At 43.2% G+C, this 21936-nt stretch overlaps 1 protein-coding gene across 1 annotated transcript; it reads right to left on the reverse strand.

The window, feature by feature from the left end:
* Positions 1–5762: 5762 nt before the first annotated feature.
* crispld1b (cysteine-rich secretory protein LCCL domain containing 1b) lies at positions 5763–16218 on the reverse strand. Its single transcript, XM_023845473.2, has 15 exons — positions 15858–16218; positions 14729–15043; positions 13213–13331; positions 11112–11244; positions 10888–11003; positions 10435–10535; positions 10154–10318; positions 9753–9813; positions 8937–9003; positions 8597–8727; positions 8470–8513; positions 8299–8371; positions 8040–8115; positions 7782–7915; positions 5763–7643 (listed from the first exon to the last, which is right to left on the reverse strand). The coding sequence occupies exons 2-15, from the start codon at positions 15023–15025 to the stop codon at positions 7592–7594; spliced, it is 1569 nt and encodes a 522-aa protein (XP_023701241.2). The 5' UTR covers positions 15026–15043; positions 15858–16218; the 3' UTR covers positions 5763–7591.
* Positions 16219–21936: the final 5718 nt, after the last annotated feature.

The following is a 21936-nucleotide window of genomic DNA, read 5'->3' on the forward strand; positions in this document are numbered from 1 at the left end:
GGACAAAACGTACAAAACAAAACAATACAAATGAAGAACTAAGGTTGGGTGCTGAAGCCCTTTGCCTCTATGGCATCAGACCATATGGCGAATGCTGATTTTGGTGCCTCATTTCCATGCCACCTAAATGCCTGAGCTGTCGATTGAAATATTAGCCTCCAAATGCTTGGGGGCAACAGAAACATCACTGCACTTTATGTGCCATCGATAGTTAACATTGCAGTTGCTCTGATGTCAGTAGATGCCTACCGTTAGCTAGTAGCTATCTTAAACATGGTTAAAATGCCTGAATCCAAATCTTTAAAGTGTGTCTGTATGTAACTTGGAAGGATTCAGACAGCAGGACATACAGGGGTTGGACAATGAAACTGAATAGTATTTGAGGTTTCACACTTATATATATTATATAGACACAAACACACACTTGGCCTGGTCGTCAGTCTTCACTGACTGCACATTCCATCAGTAAGAGCTGAGTGTGAAGGTTGAATTAGCAGAACAACGGCGCAGCTGTACATAAAATATTACAATCCATACAATATAATGGGAGACATTTCAGAGTTCAAAATAGGACAAATTGTTGGCACGTCTCGCTGGTGCATCTATGGCCAGGACAGTCTTTGTGACGTATCGAGAGCCACGGTATCCATGGTAACATCGACATACCACCATGAAGGACGGACCACATCCAACAGGAGTAAATGGGCACAAGAGGAAGCTGTCTGACAGGGACGTCCGGGTACTAACCCAGATTGTATCCAAAAAACATAAAACCACAGCCGTCCAACTCACTGCAGAATTAAACGCACACCTCAACTATCCTGTTTTCACCAAAACAGTTCGTCAGGAGCTCCACAGGGTCAAGGCTACTATAGCTAAAGCTCCGGTCACTCGTGCCAATGCCAAATGTTGGTTTCAATGGCACCAGCAGCACCCAATTTTGGACTGTGTACAACGTGAAACATGTATTGTTCTCTGATGAGTCCACCTTCACTGTCTTTCTTACAGTTACAGTGTGGAAAAGCCCCAATGAGGGTTACCGCACGGACTGCTGCATACCCAGAGTGCAGCACGGGGGGGACCAGTGATGGTCTGCACTGCAATATCATGGCATTCCCTAAGCCCACGACTTGTTCTAGATGTGTGTCACTGCCAAGGACAACTAAACCATTCTGGAGGACCATGTTCACCCAGTGGTGCAAACAATGTACCCTGAAGGTAGTGCTGTGTATTGGGATGATAATGCACCAATAGACACAGCAAGACTGGTGAACATGAAAGTGAAGCTGAACATCTCCCATGGCCTACACAGTCACCAGATCTGAATATTGTTGAGCCACTTTGGGATGTGTTGGAGGAGCGAGTCAGGAGACCTGACCGAGAGGAATGGCTCAAAGATCCTCTGGTCACTTGTTACTTTGTTAGGCTCCAACCCTAGACTGGAGCGTAACACCACTGTGCAGGACTTGTGTCTGTCATTCCCAAGACAGATTGATGCTGTATTGGCTGCAAAAGGAAGCTCTACAATGTACTAATAAGCTATTGTGGTTTAAAACCAAGTGTTTCCGATTCAATATCCAACCCCTTATACAACAAACATTTAAAAACAATTAAGGGGGGAGCAGTATCATTGCAGGCATCACTTAGGCACCAGCACCATTTTAAAAGTGTCATTTTAGCAGCAGTATCAGGAAAAACCCAAACCTACCAATTACATCGGGGCCTGTAGCCATTCTAAGCGTAATTGGCATCATTGAAAATATCACAAGGTTTATGAAACTTTACAGAAATCACAATTTATGTAATATAATTTAATAAATGAATGTCAGAAAGAGCTCTATTTAGCCTTGATTTTTCATATTTTTACATTGTGATTTTATATCCTCATATACCTTCAGTATGTTCACTCATAATAAAATATCGTTCTATCCATCATCTTTCCCAGGTTGAGCTTGCAGAGAGGACCAAGAGCTTATGATAAACAACTAGGCCGGGTTATACCCCAAATGGGACTCTAGTACAGTCGGCCGGGCTATACCCCAAATGGGACTCTAGTACAGTCGGCCGGGCTATACCCCAAATGGGACTCCAGTAGTTGGCCGGGCTATACCCCAAATGGGACTCTAGTACAGTCAGCCAGGCTATATCCCAAATGGGACTCTAGTACAGTCGGCCAGGCTATACCCCAAATGGGACTCTAGTACAGTCGGCTGGGCTATACCCCAAATGGGACTCCAGTAGTCGGCCGGGCTATACCCCAAATGGGACTCTAGTACAGTTGGCCAGGTTTTACCCCAAATGGGACTCTAGTACAGTCGGCCAGGCTATACCCCAAATGGGACTCTAGTACAGTCGGCCGGGCTATACCCCAAATGGGACTCCAGTAATCGGCTGGGCTGTACCCCAAATGGGACTCCAGTAGTTGGCCGGGCTATACCCCAAATGGGACTCTAGTACAGTCGGCCAGGCTATACCCCAAATGGGACTCTAGTACAGTCGGCTGGGCTATACCCCAAATGGGACTCCAGTAGTCGGCTGGGCTCTACCCCAAATGGGACTCTAGTACAGCCGGCCGGGCTATACCCCAAATGGGACTCCAGTAGTCGGCCAGGCTATACCCCAAATGGGACTCCAGTAGTCGGCTGGGCTGTACCCGAAATGGGACTCCAGTAGTCGGCTGGGCTGTACCCGAAACGGGACTCCAGTAGTCGGCCGGGCTATACCCCAAATGGGACTCCAGTAGTCGGCTGGGCTGTACCCGAAATGGGACTCCAGTAGTCGGCTGGGCTATACCCCAAATGTACAGTACAGTACAGTTGGTCCAGTACAGTTGGTCCACCATGAGCTGTTTAGAGACACCGCTTCAGCTATCTGCACGTCTTTTAAAGCAAGCGAGAAAACACTCACACTAGGATAGCATGAAAACAGCTACGCTTTACTTTAGGGGACACTAATACTTAATAATAACTCAGTTACTACTGATGTACAATGATGCACATATTTTTTCATTTTTATATTAAATATAGCTACTTGAGATAAATGATGTGTCAATTCAATAATGAGCAACAAACATGAGATCCGTATTTCACTTGTATTATTCATTATTTGTTCACAGGTTTATAGAAATGAACTGATATTGTAACAGATATAGTAACAAAAACAAAAACTGCTTGATATAAAATATGTCACGATTTGTTAACAGTGAACAAACATGAGATCAGCATGTAGGTAAGACTTAGTTGGTGGTTAATTAATACATAAATAATAGCATAATACTGTAAAGTAAAGTGTTACCGGTGCAAACTCCACACACACAAGTGGGTTTCAAGCTCCTTATTCTGTAGGCAGTTACCCCAGGCTACCCTGCTATCATACCAGAGAGTTTAACACAGTTATGCTTTATCCTGAAATTACGTCACAGCCCCTGGTCTCAGATTTCAGATATTTTTATGCAGTTCAGGGGGTGTTTACACTGTGCATTTGATTATATGTTCCCCAGTGAACTTGGTTAAAAGTGCCACCACATCATTATAAAGCCACAAATGTAAAGATGCTGACTTACATACCCATCCTAATGTTGTTAAAATAAGTAGCCGTTGGTGTTTGTCCAGACCTGCTGGCCCACCCAAGGAGACCAGGGATCAAAATGGCCACGTTAGCGTATAACATCTAAACGCCAGAAATGTAGAGGCCTGTGTAACATACAGAGCTAAGCCTGGTGTGTTTGAAAAGAAAAAAAATCACATTTGTGCCTCAGGAGACCTAATGTACAGTATAGGTTACTGAAATAACATGCTGTGTTTATTTTAACCATGGCAGCACACTGACAAGTCGTTGACCGAGGCTTTGAAGTGTTTGGAAGCCAGGTGACAGATGGCTAATATTGCCAGGTTGTGTCTCTCTAGTCACCTCTTCAGGCCTCTGCGCCAAAGAGTAGCCCGCCTCACAGTGCTGTAGCCTCCCTCGCAGTGCTGTAGCCTGCCTCACAGTACTGTAGCCCACCTCGCAGTGCTGTAGCCCGCCTCACAGTGCTGTAGCCTCCCTCGCAGTGCTGTAGCCCGCCTCACAGTGCTGTAGCCCGCCTCGCAGTGCTGTAGCCCGCCTCACAGTGCTGTAGCCCCCCTCGCAGTGCTGTAGCCCGCCTCACAGTGCTGTAAGCCCCCTCGCAGTGCTGTAGCCTGCCTCACAGTGCTGTAAGCCCCCTCGCAGTGCTGTAGCCCGCCTCGCAGTGCTGTAGCCCCCCTCGCAGTGCTGTAGCCTCCCTCGCAGTGCTGTAGCCTCCCTCGCAGTGTTGTAGCCCCCCTCGCAGTGCTGTAGCCTCCCTCGCAGTGCTGTAGCCTCCCTCGCAGTGTTGTAGCCCCCCTCGCAGTGCTGTAGCCTCCCTCGCAGTGCTGGCAAAGTCGACACGCCAGCTAACGCTCTGATTGGTCAGTTATTTGTGTAAATATCAGTGCTTGACAGGTTGCATTAGTTTGTTCTATCTTTAGCTTACAGAGACAAACACTGAAATATCAAATTTAAGGTTTTTTTTAAGTATTTATCACCTTCAAAGGGTTTTCGTGCTCTTTTGACAGAAATAGTAAAACACAGATGAGATAAAAAAAAACTTCACTGATTCTGCAGGCTAATGATATGTTTTCTTTTAATGTTTTTCATGAGCTCAGATCGTTCTTTTCGATAATTTATGCATTATTGTTATGTCCAGAAATGGTGATTATATGCAGAAATACGCTCCTACATCACAGAGCCATTGTATTCTGTACTGTGCAGGCAAATTAGACTGTAAAAGTATTTTAGTGAGTGTAGTTTAGAAAACTGATCATGTTTTCATGACAGGGCATCATCTTATACGTCTCGTTTTATTTCTCTTTGCAATTTATCACGTCATTTTGCACATTGTACATTTTTAGTGTCCATCTCCTTAAAGCAGGGTCTTAACACTGGATTCAACATTGAAACATTAAATTTCATTTAATTCATGTTCATTCACTTTCGTGTTCAGGATGTTGCAGTCTATACGACTTGTCATCTCGCAGATAATAAAGTGATCCTGATTTTCATCACTCTTGCCATCCCTTACAGCCAGGCGGTTAACGCATGACCTCAACCCTCTCCTCGGGGGGGTTTTGGGTGGCTGTGGAGGGGGTATTATTATCCCGCGGCGGTTTGAGACGGGGGGGAGAGACCGCTGGCACGGATGAATGCTGGGTCTGTTGTTGTTCCAAGATGCTGTAACCCAAGCCTGCCATTCCAGCCAGGGGAGATAGAGCAACTGCAGGTCAGAATTCTGACATGAATAAAATTAGAAAAAAAGCATAGTAGCGGAAAGGTGCTATATTCACAGCAGAAAGGAACTGCGGCGGAATAGCGGAGAAGTGAGATGCGATCGCATGGCTAAGGCAGCGGTGGTGAGACCCTGACAACCAACCAAGGATTAGCTTTGCTGGCGCAAGAGTATGAGGCCCAAACCCTCCAATCAGCACCTCCCGAGTTATGAGTCAGAAAATGCAGCTATTTAATCTAGAATCCAGGACTGTGATAAAGCCTTATTGTTAAAGTGAAGCAGTATAAGATGGCACACAGCTAAGGAGGAAGTTCGTTATGCCGTAAAGTCGCCAGCCTAAAATAACAGGCATCCAAACCAGCTGCATACTTTCAATGATTTTATTAAGAATGGAACAAAGTTCTAACTACATGAGGTAGTAAAAATAGAATTTACTGAAAAGCTTAGTAATACAGACGATAAATGTTTACACAGCTTATATCTTATTAAATAGATCTCCCCGGGTACAATTAATCAATCCAGTTGATTGTGACACAAGGCGCAGCCCAGTTTTGATATGTTTTTGTCTGTGTGTATTTTTTGGGGGGGTCTATCATCCTGCTGGATTCTTTTTCCATATAAATTGATTGTGAAATATGTCTTATACGCAGTCGAAGCCAGTCATGGTCCCACTACAGGAGCACTGATTTACACTCACATCTCCGTTGTTTGTACAGCATTTTTCGCAATCCTCACAAACAGATAAATGCGTAGCCAATAACATGGATCTGCACTAGATAATAATAGTGAAAGATTGCTACCACTAAGCATTTAGTTTAATATTTATATAATGAATGATTGTGATTACTAGACCTAGCACTAAGGACTCATAGCAATGCTTCCAATGCAGTCAAAAATGAAAATGACAATGAAAACATGTGACCTGTGGTCCATCCCCAGAATTTCAGGCCTTGCTACAGTTTTCATGGATGGGATCTTAATAATTTCAGGCTGAACTCAGATGGATATAAACACCTGGATACCCATGAACACTCTGGATGTAGATAAGATGACTATGAACATTCTGTAGATAGGATGACCATCAACTCTAATCGTAGATGACTATGACCACTCTGAATGTAGATGAATCAGATGATTATGAGAACTTTGTAAATAACATGACCATACACACTCTGACTGTAGATAAATCAGGTAATCTTGAACATTACTGAACAGTGAAAACAGATGAAGGTAACTCTTTACTTGAGGGGGCGCGATGTACTGTAGTAGTACACAATTACTTAATGCATAAATTAACCAGTAAAAAAAGTGTTAGTTACATATTGGTCCCATGTTCATTCATCATTAATCAATTATGATGGTTTACATACTTCATGCGGAACAATATTAGTTGAACGTGATTTGTTCTCGAGTAGTAACTGAGTGACTAAGTTATTTGTGCCCCTTCAAGTAAAGCGTTACCCAGATGAATCTGATGACCATGAAAATGCTGATTGTAGATAAATCAGGTGACCATGATCACTCCGTTTGTATATAAGTTGACTGTAAAAACGCTGATTGTAGATGAATCAATTGACCATGATCACTCTGATCGTAGATGACTGTTTCGCTGATTGTAGATAATCAGATGACCATGAACACTCTAATTGTATATAAGATGACTGTTTACACGCTGATTGTAGATAATCAGATGACCATGAACACTCTGATTATATATAAGATGACTGTGAACAAGCTGATTGTAGATAATCAGATGACCATGAACACTCTGATTGTATATAAGATGACTGTGAAAATGATCATTGTAGATGAATCAATTGACCATGATCACACTAATTGTAAATAAGATGCTGATCATAGATGAATCAGTTGACCATGATCACTTTGATTGTATAAAAGATGACTGAGAAAACACTGATTGTAGATGAATAAATTGACCATGATCACACTGATTGTAAATAAGATGCTGATTGTAGATGAATCAATTGACCATTATCACACTGATTGTAAATAAGATGCTGATCGTAGATGAATCAGTTGACCATGATCACTCTGATCTTAGATGACTGAACATGATGATTGTAGATAATCAGATGACTGTGAACACTCTGATTGTATGTAAGATGACTGTGAAAACGCTGATTGTAGATGAATCAATTCACCATGATCACTCTGATCTTAGATGACTGTGAACACGCTGATTGTAGATAATCAGATGACCATGAACACGCTGATTGTATATAAGATGACTATGAACATGCTGATTGTAGATATTCAGATGACCATGGCCATGCTGATTGTAGATAATCAGATGACCATGAAGACTCTGAAGGCTTTACCTCCTGTAGGGTTATGTAGGCTGGGATTAAAAAAAAAAAAGTCCACGTTAGTGTTTCATCACATTTCTTTGGCTCACTCAATGAAAACAGGACATATGTTCAAACGATGTTACATCAGCAGGACACAGAGCATGGTTTTGAATGAATGTCTGACACACCTCTCTGATGAAACACCATTCTGGTAGGAGCCAGTATATCCCCTCCTCCTCTCAATGGGCATGACATCGAGATAGCCTCCAGCATCATCCTGAAGGACCCCAGCGTGGACGGCGGCCCGGCATATACTCGACTTCTGCCCATGGGAGGAGAGAAAGCGAAATCCTGATGACTCAAGAAGAGTCAAGCTTGGCAATGTTAGTGTGTCCACATTATAAAAAAACGGGAGGTCGCGGTTCTGGTTGACCCCACGCACTCACATCTGAATAGAAGCGTGTTCCGATGACTCGCATGGATTGGTGCCTGTCCTGCAGGCAGTGTCGAGGACAGTATAGTCTGGAGGAAGAAGGCCATCAGCAGGAGATGCCAGTAAATACCCTCCCCACTCATCAGAGGAGACATTCCACATGGAGACGATCTCCATTCATCAATGACATCATTCCAAACAGCATCTTCATTACCATCTGATTCCTCGCAACTGGGATTACAGAGACACAATCTCTGCATTTGAGGATTTACCTTGGGCAGTGCCTGACAGGTTTTCTGAACGGGCAGTACTGTGCCACCGTAGTGTCACATGTAATGGCTTTTACTGGAAAAAGCGAAAAAGGCATTACTCACGACGAACGTTACGATGCATTATGCTGTCGTGTGAATGTGTTAGATTTCCCACTATAAAACCAGACAAACCTGGCACTTTCGAGACTGTGAAGGCATTTGCACCCAGGGATTTTCTGTGAATTACATTAATATATTAAGCACACATATAAATGTGACATTGCCAAGTCTTCTTGCCGCAAGTGAATGAACGTCTCACCCCAATGTCTGAACCCCGTTCCTGTAAGACGCGGTGAAGTGCTCTTTCCGGCCTTGTCTGGAGATGTCCAGCCAGCCACCATAGTCATCTATTATTCCTGCATGCAAGGCAGCCCCACAAATACTTGATTGCTGAAATACAAAGAATTTCACCATTCGATGGGTTTCTAAGATCTCAGGCAACGTAAGACTGACCGGAATTTCAATCTCATGCTCCGCCCACCATTAGCCCTATTTGGTAACAGCCGCAGCCTATCACAGTCTTTCTCCTCACTGTTTTAGTAGCATCAGATTCCCTGTACCTCTAGGTGGCGACCATCAATGGGCTGGAGTGAACTTACCATGTCATAATAACCACTTCCTATCACTTTGAATTCTCTGTTGGCGCAACCAGCTGGACATTCATACCTGAGGCAGGGCAACAACAAGCAGAAAGAGTTAAAGACTTTGCATTAAAGGAAAGAAGAGCATCAGCTATGACCTTGAATGAATTGCATAGTAATTAAATGTCTTTATTTATTTATAAAGCAAATATTTATATATAGCAGCACGGTTGCTCGTTGAGTGTCACATGAGCTTCCCCCTGCAGCCCAAACACATGCAGTTAGGTAAGTTAGGTAGGCCGTCTCTAAATCGCCTCTAACATGTGACTGTGTGGGTGCCCTGTGACGGACTTCAGTTAGGTAAGTTAGGTAGGCCGTCTCTAAATCGCCTCTAACATGTGACTGTGTGGGTGCCCTGTGACGGACTGCAGTTAGGTAAGTTAGGTAGGCCGTCTCTAAATCGCCTCTAACATGTGACTGTGTGGGTGCCCTGTGACGGACTGCAGTTAGGTAAGTTAGGTAGGCCGTCTCTAAATCGCCTCTAACATGTGACTGTGTGGGTGCCCTGTGACGGACTGCAGTTAGGTAAGTTAGGTAGGCCGTCTCTAAATCGCCTCTAACATGTGACTGTGTGGGTGCCCTGTGATGGACTGCAGTTAGGTAAGTTAGGTATGCCGTCTCTAAATCGCCTCTAACATGTGATTGTGTGGGTGCCCTTTTGTGTCCTACGCTGCCTGGGACAGCAGCCACCCCCCCCCTGCCCCCCACCCACAACCCAGAGCAGGAAAAGTTAGAAGATGGACGTATGTGTAGAAATGGCATCATTCTCTGTACCGGTTACAGGTCGTTCCTTTACACTGGTCCCGTAGCTTCGTCTCACAAGACACCTGTTGAGCTGGAAATAAAATTTACTGCTTTTACACCTTGAGACTGAAACAGCAAAATAAAAAATCTACTTTGGAAAAACAAAGCAGTCCCACTGGACTGTGCTTTTACAAATGCAGGGGCAGTGTCCCTATCGGATCTGAGTGTTGAGCGAATGACTCTGAAGATCCCCTTCACTTCAACACAGAATAGATACTTCACAAGACACTCTAAGGCACATTGACCTGCTTCAATGATCATTTTCCCCCTTTGGTTCCATAAGTTCTTTTGTTTCCTATAAATGTAGAATACATATAATGTATAACAGAACCAGTTTTTATAGTCAGACAGACAGTGAAACAGCATCTTACACATCTGCTGTGTGTCCTGTACGGTGTTCCTGTCCCTGCTCTCCTGGGGGGGGGCTGATGTTGGGCGGGGCGCCATCTCTGCGGGCTGTTGAACCCTTGGGTCTTCAGGCTCAATGTAGTTGCTCTCCTCCACCTCTGGGGGGTAGTGATCTTCCACACCACCCCCTGGAAACAGGTTTTTGTGGAATTAGCTACAATCAAAGGTGCTGGGCAGAGAGAGTATTCATTCTGGGATGTAGAAAACCTGGCACACGTGCATTTTTACCGCTGCGAACACCCACCGCTAAAGCAGAGGTTATCTCTGCAGCCCCCGCCATAGCTGGAAGGGCAGGCTGAGCACGGGCGGCCGTGTTTGTAAGGCGCGTGTCCGTACCAGTTCCCCCTGCATTTACCCAGGAGCAGAAACATGAGACATTCACTTAGCATTCATCCTCATTTTAGCAATTAGCCATCATTTGACCAAGAAATTAGACAGACAGACAGACCGACAGAGCGTCCAACAGGTAAACTGAAAGACAGACAGATAGACAGATATAGATATATAGATAGATATACAGATAGATAGATAGACAGATAGATAGATAGACAGACAGACAGATAGATAGATAGATAGATAGATAGATAGATAGATAGATAGATAGATAGATAGATAGACAGACAGATAGATAGATAGACAGATAGATAGATAGATAGATAGATAGATAGATAGATAGATAGATTGCTTGCTTGCTTACGGGGGAGAGTAGTTGCACACTAGGTACACAGCTTTGGCCCAGATCATGCCCCAGACGTTCATGTTGTAGCAGACATTGATCGCACACCCAATCCGATTGGTGGTGGCCCACACCATCTGAAACAGAGGTCCATGCTGTGAGGTCGGCGTCACACAGGCACTCCATCTGTACGCTGTGCTTTTCTGCATGGCTGCTGCATGGCTGCTGCATGGCCCAGTGATTACCTGTGTGTAGTGGGTGCACACTGGCCCTGAGCAGCGGAACGGGCAGTAGGGGTTGCATTCCTGGGGGTACGGGAAGGAGTAATCCCTCACCTCGTCGTACCAGGCTTGGACGTGAAATGTGGGAGGACGATCTCTGAAGGTGGAAAGGCCTTTTACTCATGCTACCAATGCTAACTAATTTTTAGCCATAACCCTACCCCTAACTTAACAAGTATAACAGTAACCACGTCAACAAAATTTATGCATCAGTAACTTCTGATCCAAATTAAGTATTTAGTTTCTTATCGCATCTGTCCCAAACCTAGTAATGTTAATTGGCTGAATTAATCAATGTTTTTTTTACCCTAAAATCCAGTTTTGGTCAAATATTTCTTGGTATCTGTTTTATATAGGTTAAGCTCACCTGCTATCCCTGCTCTATAATCTAGATTTATGATAAGATAACCTGCTACCCTTGCTCTACATATAGTCCAGTTTAATGCTAAGCTAACCTGCTACCCTTGCTCTACATAGTCCAGTTTAATGCTAACCTAACCTGCTACCCTTACTCCATACTCCAGTTTTAGGATAAAATAAGTAGATGTTAACTTGATGATAAGCTATCCCGCTACCCTTGCTTTATATTTCAGTTTTAGGCTAAGCTAACCTGCTCCCCCTGCTCTATAATCCGGTTTTAGGATAAGATAACTGGCTCCATCTGCTCTATAATCTAGTTTTAGGCTAAGATGACCTGCTCCCCTTGCTCTATAATCCGGTTTTAGGATAAGATAACTGGCTCCATCTGCTCTATAATCTAGTTTTAGGCTAAGATGACCTGCTCCCCTTGCTCTATAATCCAGTTTTAGGCTAAGATGACCTGCTCCACCTGCTCTATAATCTAGTTTTAGGTTAAGATGACCTGCTCCCCCTGCTCGCTCTATAATCCAGTTTTAGGATAAATTGACCTGCTCCCCCTGCTATATAATCCAGTTTTAGGTTAAGATGACCTGCTCCCCCTGCTTGCTCTATAATCCAGTTTTAGGTTAAAATGACCTGCTCCCCCTGCTCTATAATCCAGTTTTAGGTTAAGATGACCTGCTCCCCCCGCTCTATAATCCAGTTTTAGTTTAAGATGACCTGCTCCCCCTGCTCTATAATCCAGTTTTAGGTTAAGATGACCTGCTCCCCCCGCTCTATAATCCAATTTTAGGCTAAGATGACCTGCTCCCCCTGCTCTATAATCCAGTTTTAGGTTAAGATGACCTGCTCCCCCTGCTCTATAATGCAGTTTTAGGTAAAGATGACCTGCTCCCCCCGCTCTATAATCCAGTTTTAGGTAAAGATAACCTGCTCCCCCTGCTCTATATTCCAGTTTTAGGTTAAGATGACCTGCTCCCCCTGCTCTATAATCCAGTTTTAGGTTAAGATGACCTGCTCCCCCCGCTCTATAATCCATCTTTAGGCTAAAATGACCTGCTCCCCCTGCTCTATAATCCAGTTTTAGGTTAAGATGACCTGCTCCCCCTGCTCTATAATCCAGTTTTAGGTTAAGATGACCTGCTCCCCCTGCTCTATAATCCAGTTTTAGGTTAAGATGACCTGCTCCCCCTGCTCTATATTCCAGTTTTAGGTTAAGATGACCTGCTCCCCCTGCTCTATAATGCAGTTTTAGGTAAAGATGACCTGCTCCCCCCGCTCTATAATCCAGTTTTAGGTTAAGATGACCTGCTCCCCCTGCTCTATAATCCAGTTTTAGGTAAAGATGACCTGCTCCCCCTGCTCTATAATGCAGTTTTAGGTAAAGATGACCTGCTCCCCCTGCTCTATAATCCAGTTTTAGGCTAAGATGACCTGCTCCCCCTGCTCTATAATCCATCTTTAGGCTAAGATGACCTACTCCCCCTGCTCTATAATGCAGTTTTAGGTAAAGATGACCTGCTCCCCCCGCTCTATAATCCAGTTTTAGGTAAAGATGACCTGCTCCCCCTGCTCTATAATCCAGTTTTAGGTTAAGATAACCTGCTCTCCCTGCTGTATAGCCCAGTTTAAGGCTAATTAAGGTAATTAGCCCAAATAAGCCCAAATTTAGGCCAGACTAACTTCCAACTTAGTCCAGACTAACCTTCCCCAGTGAGTCCCCAGGTTCTGTCCGATCTGACCCATGAGGTGTGCGGGGCCGTGCTCCCAGCGGCATGCGTAGGCCCAGGCTTCTGCACTCCTCTCCAGCTCCGTGTCCCAGACCTGCAATATAGTTGACTATGCCTGTTACCCAGTGTGCATCCAGCTGGTCATATGCTCAAAACCCCTTCCATACTCTGGCTCATAATCTCCCCTGAGTCAATTATAACAAGATGTTTGCTAAACTTGTGACACCTGCAAGCTGAATATCCCCATACTATTAGCCCCATCCATCTTGCATGCTACTTTTAATCAATAGAAATGATTTAATTGGATAGAAAACAGTAATGCATATGAATTATTAAACAACAGTTTATGCTGTGTTAGCTGATGCTCTTACCCAGAGCATCCTACCACTCTAGCAATATGTAAAACACTCAGCACAAACAACAATTAACTATATAAGCAATATTTTCAAATAAAGAACAAAACTGGAAACCTACCAATAACTTAAGTCCTTAACTAGGCCTATAAAAATACTACAAACAGAATAACTCCATAACCCGTATATTAATGTGCATTGAAAAATCTCTAGAGCTCCATTTAACTGTTCCTTCTTTCAGTGTCACCACCTTTGGTCAGCTGGCTGGCGTGAGATTTTCAATCGAGACAAGTCTGCACATATATTTACATGTATGTAACAGTTTTATTACCTGGAAAATTGTCTGTAGGGTTTGCAAACTACCCCAACACTTTTGATGAAGCTAATTTTAGTTTTACAATGGAATAATATAAATTTGCTGCAAGATTTCTGGCGTGAGTGTGAGAATCAGAAAGCGTGAGTGTGAGAATCAGAAAGCGTGAGTGTGAAAATCAGAAAACGTGAGTGTGAGAATCAGAAAACGTGTGAGAATCAGAAAGCGTGAGTGTGAGAATCAGAAAGCGTGAGTGTGACAATCAGAAAACGTGAGTGTGAGAATCAGAAAACGTGAGTGTCACGCCAGATGCATGAGACTTGGCAACCTTGCTCTTCTGCCGTAAGCCTATGCCGTACTCTGCCCCAGAGGCAAATTAGTCTTGAGTTTTTGCGTATGAATGTTTAATTGTGTTCTCACCACATCTGTTTAAACTTTGTCTACCACTCTAGCAGGATAGTACCAAACACACGGGAGATGTAATGTTTGTATCTTTGCATATTTTTCTTCTTCTGTTAGGCTACTTTGTGCTGCTTCATTTGCCAGTGAAACAAGTGGGAGACTCCAGTGTGAAAAGAAACCCGGCTATCATTAAGTCTCAAAGTAGGAATAGTCCATTACAGCTGGGACGGGGGGGCAACTTTGTCTATCCTGATAACTGGCACTAAAAATGCTAATAACAGACATGTTGCTATAATTGAAATGATCCATAAATGTAGCTTTCGTAAATCCTGTCTTCATGAGGCCCCTAGTTGTCGGGGGCCCCCAAGTGACTGCCTACCCCCCCAGATCCTAATGAAATGACACATCCTCGTTTCCCCTCACCATGTGCTCCATGTTGGAAGCCTGTGGGTAAACCTGGCCCCTAAGTTTGTTGTGCAGATCTAGGATCAGCCGCATGTCGCTCTCTGTGATGGCCCTCCGCCCCCGTGACCTGGGCATCTCCGCCTCCCTGTCCAAGGCGGAGGACTTCTCCAGAATCTCCTCCAGCAGAGTGATATTGTGAAGAACCACGGGAGCCACGCTGTGGGAGAAGGCCAGCAGGACCAGTGCGCTGAGCCAGCCTGGGGGCACTCCTCTCATGGTGAGGAGGCTCCGTCCTGCCAAGACCTCCTCTAACATAAAGTCGGCCTCAAGACTCTTGGAAAAAAAGAAAGAGAAAGAAGCAGTCTGATTGGCTACTGCTTCGACCTGTGTGAAGTCGGGTAAATAAGGAGAGTAAATATTGTACATGGGAGCTAAAGTGAACCTCTGTGGCCTGTAGGAGAAAATCAATGCCGGAGTTTTCATACGGCAAATAAAAAGGGCTTGTGGGGATGATTTATTGTCAAATTACGAATGACACTGTCTCATTTATACAGTGAAACACAGTGAAACACAGTGAAACACCCCCCTCTCACTGTAACCGGAATCAATGACAGCTGATCAACGCTCCCAGCCAATTATATGAAATGAGTATGACAGACCTATGAATTCCCAGTACGCTGACATTAACTGGAAATTACATCAGTAATAAGTGTAACCAGTAGACCTTAGAATCCAGTTGCGTAGCCAGGACTTATCACATTGCCATGTCTGTGCGGAATATTTCTCATAATTCAGCTCATGCATATTAAGCACTGAGGAAATTTTTATCTGAACCACAGACAGGACAATCTAATAAAATTACATAAGCTGAGATTTTTTTTCTTCAGCTAAGAATTGGCTCTTATCAATTAAGGTACAGCTCCAATCTTTACTGACTTTTATGCAGCCAACTGTGGTAGATCCATGGTATATAGAGTAGTTTTATTTTACATGCCACAGATCTACATATAGGTTTTCCAGTAATTCTCCCCTTTGCGCAGGCTTCAGTGCGCAGAGAAAATCACATGGAAGTTTCCATTTAAGAAATGCAAACCATGCAAAGATATTAGCATGCAGCCGAAGTATAGTGACTGAGATGCACACTCACCTCAGCAGCGGAGCAGGTCGTCCTTAGCTGTGTTCCAAAAGCGTTCCTCCATCTCCATTTATTTTATTTCTGAGCAGAATTTTATGCAAAATTAAAGTTTTGATCTTCTCTCCAATATAAAATTAATTTACTCTCAACGTATCTGAGATTATAAGCAACACATTCACTTATACTCTGGTCTTTAGAAAACACTTTGTAGCTCTCAGGATTTCCATCTTTGAAACAAGAATTTACTGCACAGACCCTACAAATCACTTTCTAAGGTCACATCCACTTAGGATCTTTGCACAGCTATTTCACATAACCTTGTTAGATTTGCCGTTGCGTTTCAGCGCATCTCTAAGCCTCACGCGTCTTTTTACGGACGCTGGAGCCGGTGAGGGTCTCGCAGCTCAAACCACAGGATCACCCAGATCCTGCATCTTCCACTTTTATCCTAAATTGGAATTCCGTGATGCATGACGTTCCCAACCACTCCTCTCCCCGTGCCAGGAATGTTTATCCCCCAGGTCAGGTTTCATTTTCGAGGTCCTCACTCACCGTACTCGGGGGAAGGCGAGCAGGCAAAGAGAAGCATGGCCTTGAGTTACAGCTTGAGTCTTTTGCTCTCACCCCAATGACCTGCTGCCCCCCCCCCCCACCACCAGGGGACAGGCCAATACTGTATGTCAAAGAGCACTTTCATCACGGAGGCCCGTCGCATGCATGCATGCGCATTCACAGGCAGCACGGCTAGTGTTCAGACAGACTGCAGACAGTCATTCTTGGTGAATTGAGGTATTGACAGATATTTACCAACTAGAGTTCATTCCAGTCAGTAGCATATGACATCCAACAGGATCTGACAGCACAAAACAGGTCACAGACTGGTACCAACAAACATTAAAGTAGACATGTGACTAGGTACTGTAGAGATATGTATTTATGGAATTAAGATCAAACCAATGGAAGAAACAAAAGTCACAGCTTATGTGTTGGTGAGACACGTTTTTGTACTTTTTTTGCTCTGTCCTTCACGGTCACACCATACGTGTCAAAACAACGCGATACCTGCTTTCTGATGCCTGCTTTCTGATACCTGCTTTCTGATACCCGCTTTCTGATGCCTGCTTTCTGATGCCTGCTTTCTGATACCCGCTTTCTGATTCCTGCTTTCTGATGCCTGCTTTCTGATACCTGCTTTCTGATACCTGCTTTCTGATACCTGCTTTCTGATACCCGCTTTCTGATGCCTGCTTTCTGATGCCTGCTTTCTGATACCTGCTTTCTGATACCTGCTTTCTGATACCTGCTTTCTGATACCCGCTTTCTGATGCCTGCTTTCTGATGCCTGCTTTCTGATACCTGCTTTCTGATACCCGCTTTCTGATGCCTGCTTTCTGATGCCTGCTTTCTGATACCCGCTTTCTGATGCCTGCTTTCTGATGCCTGCTTTCTGATACCCGCTTTCTGATTCCTGCTTTCTGATGCCTGCTTTCTGATACCTGCTTTCTGATACCTGCTTTCTGATACCCGCTTTCTGATGCCTGCTTTCTGATGCCTGCTTTCTGATACCTGCTTTCTGATACCTGCTTTCTGATACCTGCTTTCTGATACCCGCTTTCTGATGCCTGCTTTCTGATGCCTGCTTTCTGATACCTGCTTTCTGATACCTGCTTTCTGATACCCGCTTTCTGATACCCGCTTTCTGATGCCTGCTTTCTGATACCCGCTTTCTGATGCCTGCTTTCTGATGCCTGCTTTCTGATACCCGCTTTCTGATACCTGCTTTCTGATACCTGCTTTCTGATACCTGCTTTCTGATACCCGCTTTCTGATGCCTGCTTTCTGATGCCTGCTTTCTGATACCTGCTTTCTGATACCTGCTTTCTGATACCTGCTTTCTGATACCCGCTTTCTGATGCCTGCTTTCTGATGCCTGCTTTCTGATACCTGCTTTCTGATACCTGCTTTCTGATACCCGCTTTCTGATACCCGCTTTCTGATGCCTGCTTTCTGATACCCGCTTTCTGATGCCTGCTTTCTGATACCCGCTTTCTGATGCCTGCTTTCTGATACCCGCTTTCTGATGCCTGCTTTCTGATACCTGCTTTCTGATACCCGCTTTCTGATGCCTGCTTTCTGATACCTGCTTTCTAACAGAAAAATCCTTTGTGTCACAGACTTTATCACCAGAGGGACTTCAGCCCCCCAGAAAGCTTCACTGTCTGCTTGTTTATTCTCGCCATGACTTTTTCTGTGCATCTTAAATTGACATTTACTTATTCGGCAGACCCTTTTGTCCAAAGCAAAGTATAAGTCAAGTCAAAGTCGAAGTAACTTCATTGGTCGCCTTCAACTATATAGTCCACGTGTCACATGCAGAGATGAAATTTCGATTTTCTTTGGTCATAGTGCAAGAAAACAATAATGAATAGAATAAAAATATAAATATGAAAGACTTAACATTGACAATCTGACAATTTAAACACAACATACTGAGACATTATCATAAGACAGGGACACATAGCAGCCATTCAGAAAAAAAATATGAAAAATATAGTTTAAAAATTGTTTTAAAAACCTGTACAAATGGATAAGAGTTGTATGGACAGGAATGTCCAAAAATACATTTCAGTTACAGTACTATGACGTGAGTATGAGAGAGCAGGACCGGCCAGTACCTTGGAGCAATCGAGGTCAAGGGTCTTGCTCAAGGGCCCGTCAATGACATCACTCTGCCAGCCACGGGATTTGAACCAGCAACCTTCCGAGTTACCGAGCGGCCAAAAAAGGCATCTTTGTACAAACTGCTGAAAGGTTTCACCTATCTCATAGGTAAACGTTACCGAAGCGGTGAGCTCCATGAATCGGGATTTTGATGTTTTGCTGGCAAATGTGCCTGAACCACAACCAAAAGCCAAACCAGCAGTCAGCGTGGTAGCTGTCCCAAGGGCTGTGACCACACAACTCAAATCCATTCACTGACCACTGGTAGCTGTCACAAGCCCCAGCATCCCAAGGGCTGTGACCACACAACTCAAATCCATTCACTGACCACTGGTGCTCTACATATAACTTTAATGTGTTTCAAAAATACCAGAGTTTAACCTTTATGTAACTACTGTAAAGCACAAAACCTGTACTTACTACCAGCTCAGAAGAAGTATCAGCTGAAATAAGCTAAATAATTACTAAGACAGATGTTTGAAGAATAGTTTAAAAAGGAACAAATCTATTTATGCAGCCAGGAGCTGGCTGCGTATTTTTGGACGTTTCTCCCCTAAACCATTTCCATAAACACTGTTTATGTGTAATGTATTCACCAGCCTCCCCAGCACTGTGATGCTTTAAACATCATCTTGTTACTGTGTCTTTATTCTTCTATTGATAATTTACTGACTATAATTAGTTTTCCGTACTGATAGATGAGAGCATGAGACATCAGTGTACACACACTGACTCACGCAGCTATTTTATTTTTAAAAGTGCACACATGTGATTCATGAAAGCAATGACAGAAATTTTTACTCGTTTTGGAAATTATTCATACAGTTCTGCTGTATAATGAACGTGGTTCACGCTGCAGACGGGCCAAATTCATAGTGACCCGCTTCCACCTAAACAAGTAATTAATACAGACAACCTGCATAATGAACAGGATCCGTGCCAATTTATTGCAAAGTGGGACATTCATGCAGTCCAGCTTAACATGGAAACCGTGATTCAAGCAGCCATAATGTAGCCTGAACACATGGTTTATACTGAACTCAAACAGAATGAACACAATGTGATTCTGCTCCAGACTGAACACATGATTCATACTGATCTCAAACAGAATGAACACAATGTGATTCTGCTCCAGACTGAACACATGAGTCATACTGATCTCAAACAGAATGAACACATGGTTTATTTCAATCTACTGAACCTGAATCTGACTGTTGCTGATCTTGTCCACAATTAGCACGTTTAATAAGGATGAATTCACACTAGAGAATAAACACATGATCCATGGTGATGAAGAGATTTGTGTTTTGACCACAACCCTGACACCCAGATTACAGCTGCAAGGTTCCAAGGATCCATTTATCATAATGTTTAATTAACATTACACATCAAGTCATCATTAGACAACATATTATAAAGATTCAAATTAATTTGCAATTTCCTGGCTTAACAATATCAGGACCCTCTACTGATAAATTCCAAATCTATACTTAAAAGCACCCATTTATTAATATAAGGACAGTATTTATTATTACTCATTGTTACAAATGATAAATCATTCATCAAACATTTTTGGGATCATTTCCGCCATGAGCTGGAAAAAACGTTTGAAATCACACATCCAGAAACACAATTTGAAATCAGGCTTTGAAATTCAAACTGAGTGTTGCGTTTAGGACAGGAATAACACAGACAGGGGCAGCATGGGGGCTCAGTGGGTGATGTTGTTGGAGGTCTGAGCCCTAACCTCCACTCTTCATGTGTCAAGTTTGCATGTCCTCCCTGTGTCACGTGACTTTTCTCCAGGTACTCCCTTCCAGAGTCCAAATACAGTTCAGCAAACTTGCATCTGTAATTTACCGGAATTGTTTGATTGTGTGTTTATGTGCGATGGATAGGCATCAAATAACACAGAGAGAGCAGTCTAACAGAATGCATGAAGCATAGTTACTTCGCTTAATTATCAACACCTGCATTTCATGGGCTCATTACCTGAGGAGAAACACTTTACTTATTAACACTGCACTTATTACTGCAGAACTCATCAAATTCACTGCCAGTGAAAGAAATGTTGCATTTTTGTTGCATGGCTCTCTCTGGTGGTGAAATAGCAGCATAACATTGTGCTTAAAGAATTGCTACTTTGTATCCAGTAAAATGATTTAATACTAATTAAATAGAACCATGACCACAATTTTTTCATTTTTTCTCTGGTACAACTAAATAATTGCAACTATAGCAACCTTCACAAGCTTGAAATTATACAGCATATTCCTGGATGTAATCTGGATCCTAATGATGCCTCTAACACAGAACATCCACTTTATAATACATTTCCAGGCAGACGAGAAAAGCTGGCTGTGTCTGGAGACAGAGGCTGTCCTGGGGCAGGTTGAACCTGACAGAGCATCGGCAGATTGTTGCAGTTAATGAAGCGTCTTCTGAAAACTCAGTGGTCAGGCACAACGGTCTGCAAGCTTTGGCATGCCTGTTCTGCTCCCATAGAAACTCCGTTGGCTGAATTGATGGCCAGTGTGAAGCTGAAATGGTATTGTTGATGATGCAGTATAAAACCTTCATGTTACATTTTAACTGAACGTTATTAGCAATAAGCCCACTGCAGTGGTTACGGCCCAGTTTATGTTGGCTATTATCGTAATTCCAGTTCGTGACCTTTGACCCTACTGGAGGAGATTCTGCTATGAAATTTTGATGCGCATGTTCAAATTTCAAGGTGCAAGGTGCAGTGCCACATGGGTAGGATTCTATGAATAAATACTCAAATGTGTTAATCTGCTTTTTGTGAACCTTAAATTACAGTAAAAAATTTCCAAAGCAAAAAGAATAAAATCAAATAATTCATGATAATAAAGTGTACATGTAAATGCATGTTTTAAAATAGGAATCAAGTTGAATTACGGAATTGTGGTGGGAATTTAATTATCTCCAATGAAGTGTAGTGACAGAGGTAAGAAACACTCCGAAATGTTGTTTTGCATTTCCAGAAATGGAAAAGACCTGCAAAAAATGTGTCCGTTTGTCTCTTTCAGATTAGATTATTATATTTTATGATGAATTATAAATTATTTTGCTTGTAAGGCAGTAGTCACCAGGGGGCAGTGTTGTCCAGCAATACTAGACATGTCGGCCACTTCCACACGACAAGAGCAGTTTTATCCCCTTATTATGTGCTATGTGGCTGTCTAATCAAAGTTAATTCTTTAAATTACTTTGAATTTTAATTATTTTTTCTTTAGAAAAAACTCATCTGCATTCATACAACTGAAACTGAACATTACAAAGATAAAGCAAATCTAATTGTGATGAAACCATTGAGTCATGAGTGTGGATGCTCTGTGCACTAGACTCC

The sequence above is a fragment of the Paramormyrops kingsleyae genome, chromosome 4, assembly GCF_048594095.1.
Source record: "Paramormyrops kingsleyae isolate MSU_618 chromosome 4, PKINGS_0.4, whole genome shotgun sequence".
NCBI lineage: Eukaryota > Metazoa > Chordata > Actinopteri > Osteoglossiformes > Mormyridae > Paramormyrops > Paramormyrops kingsleyae.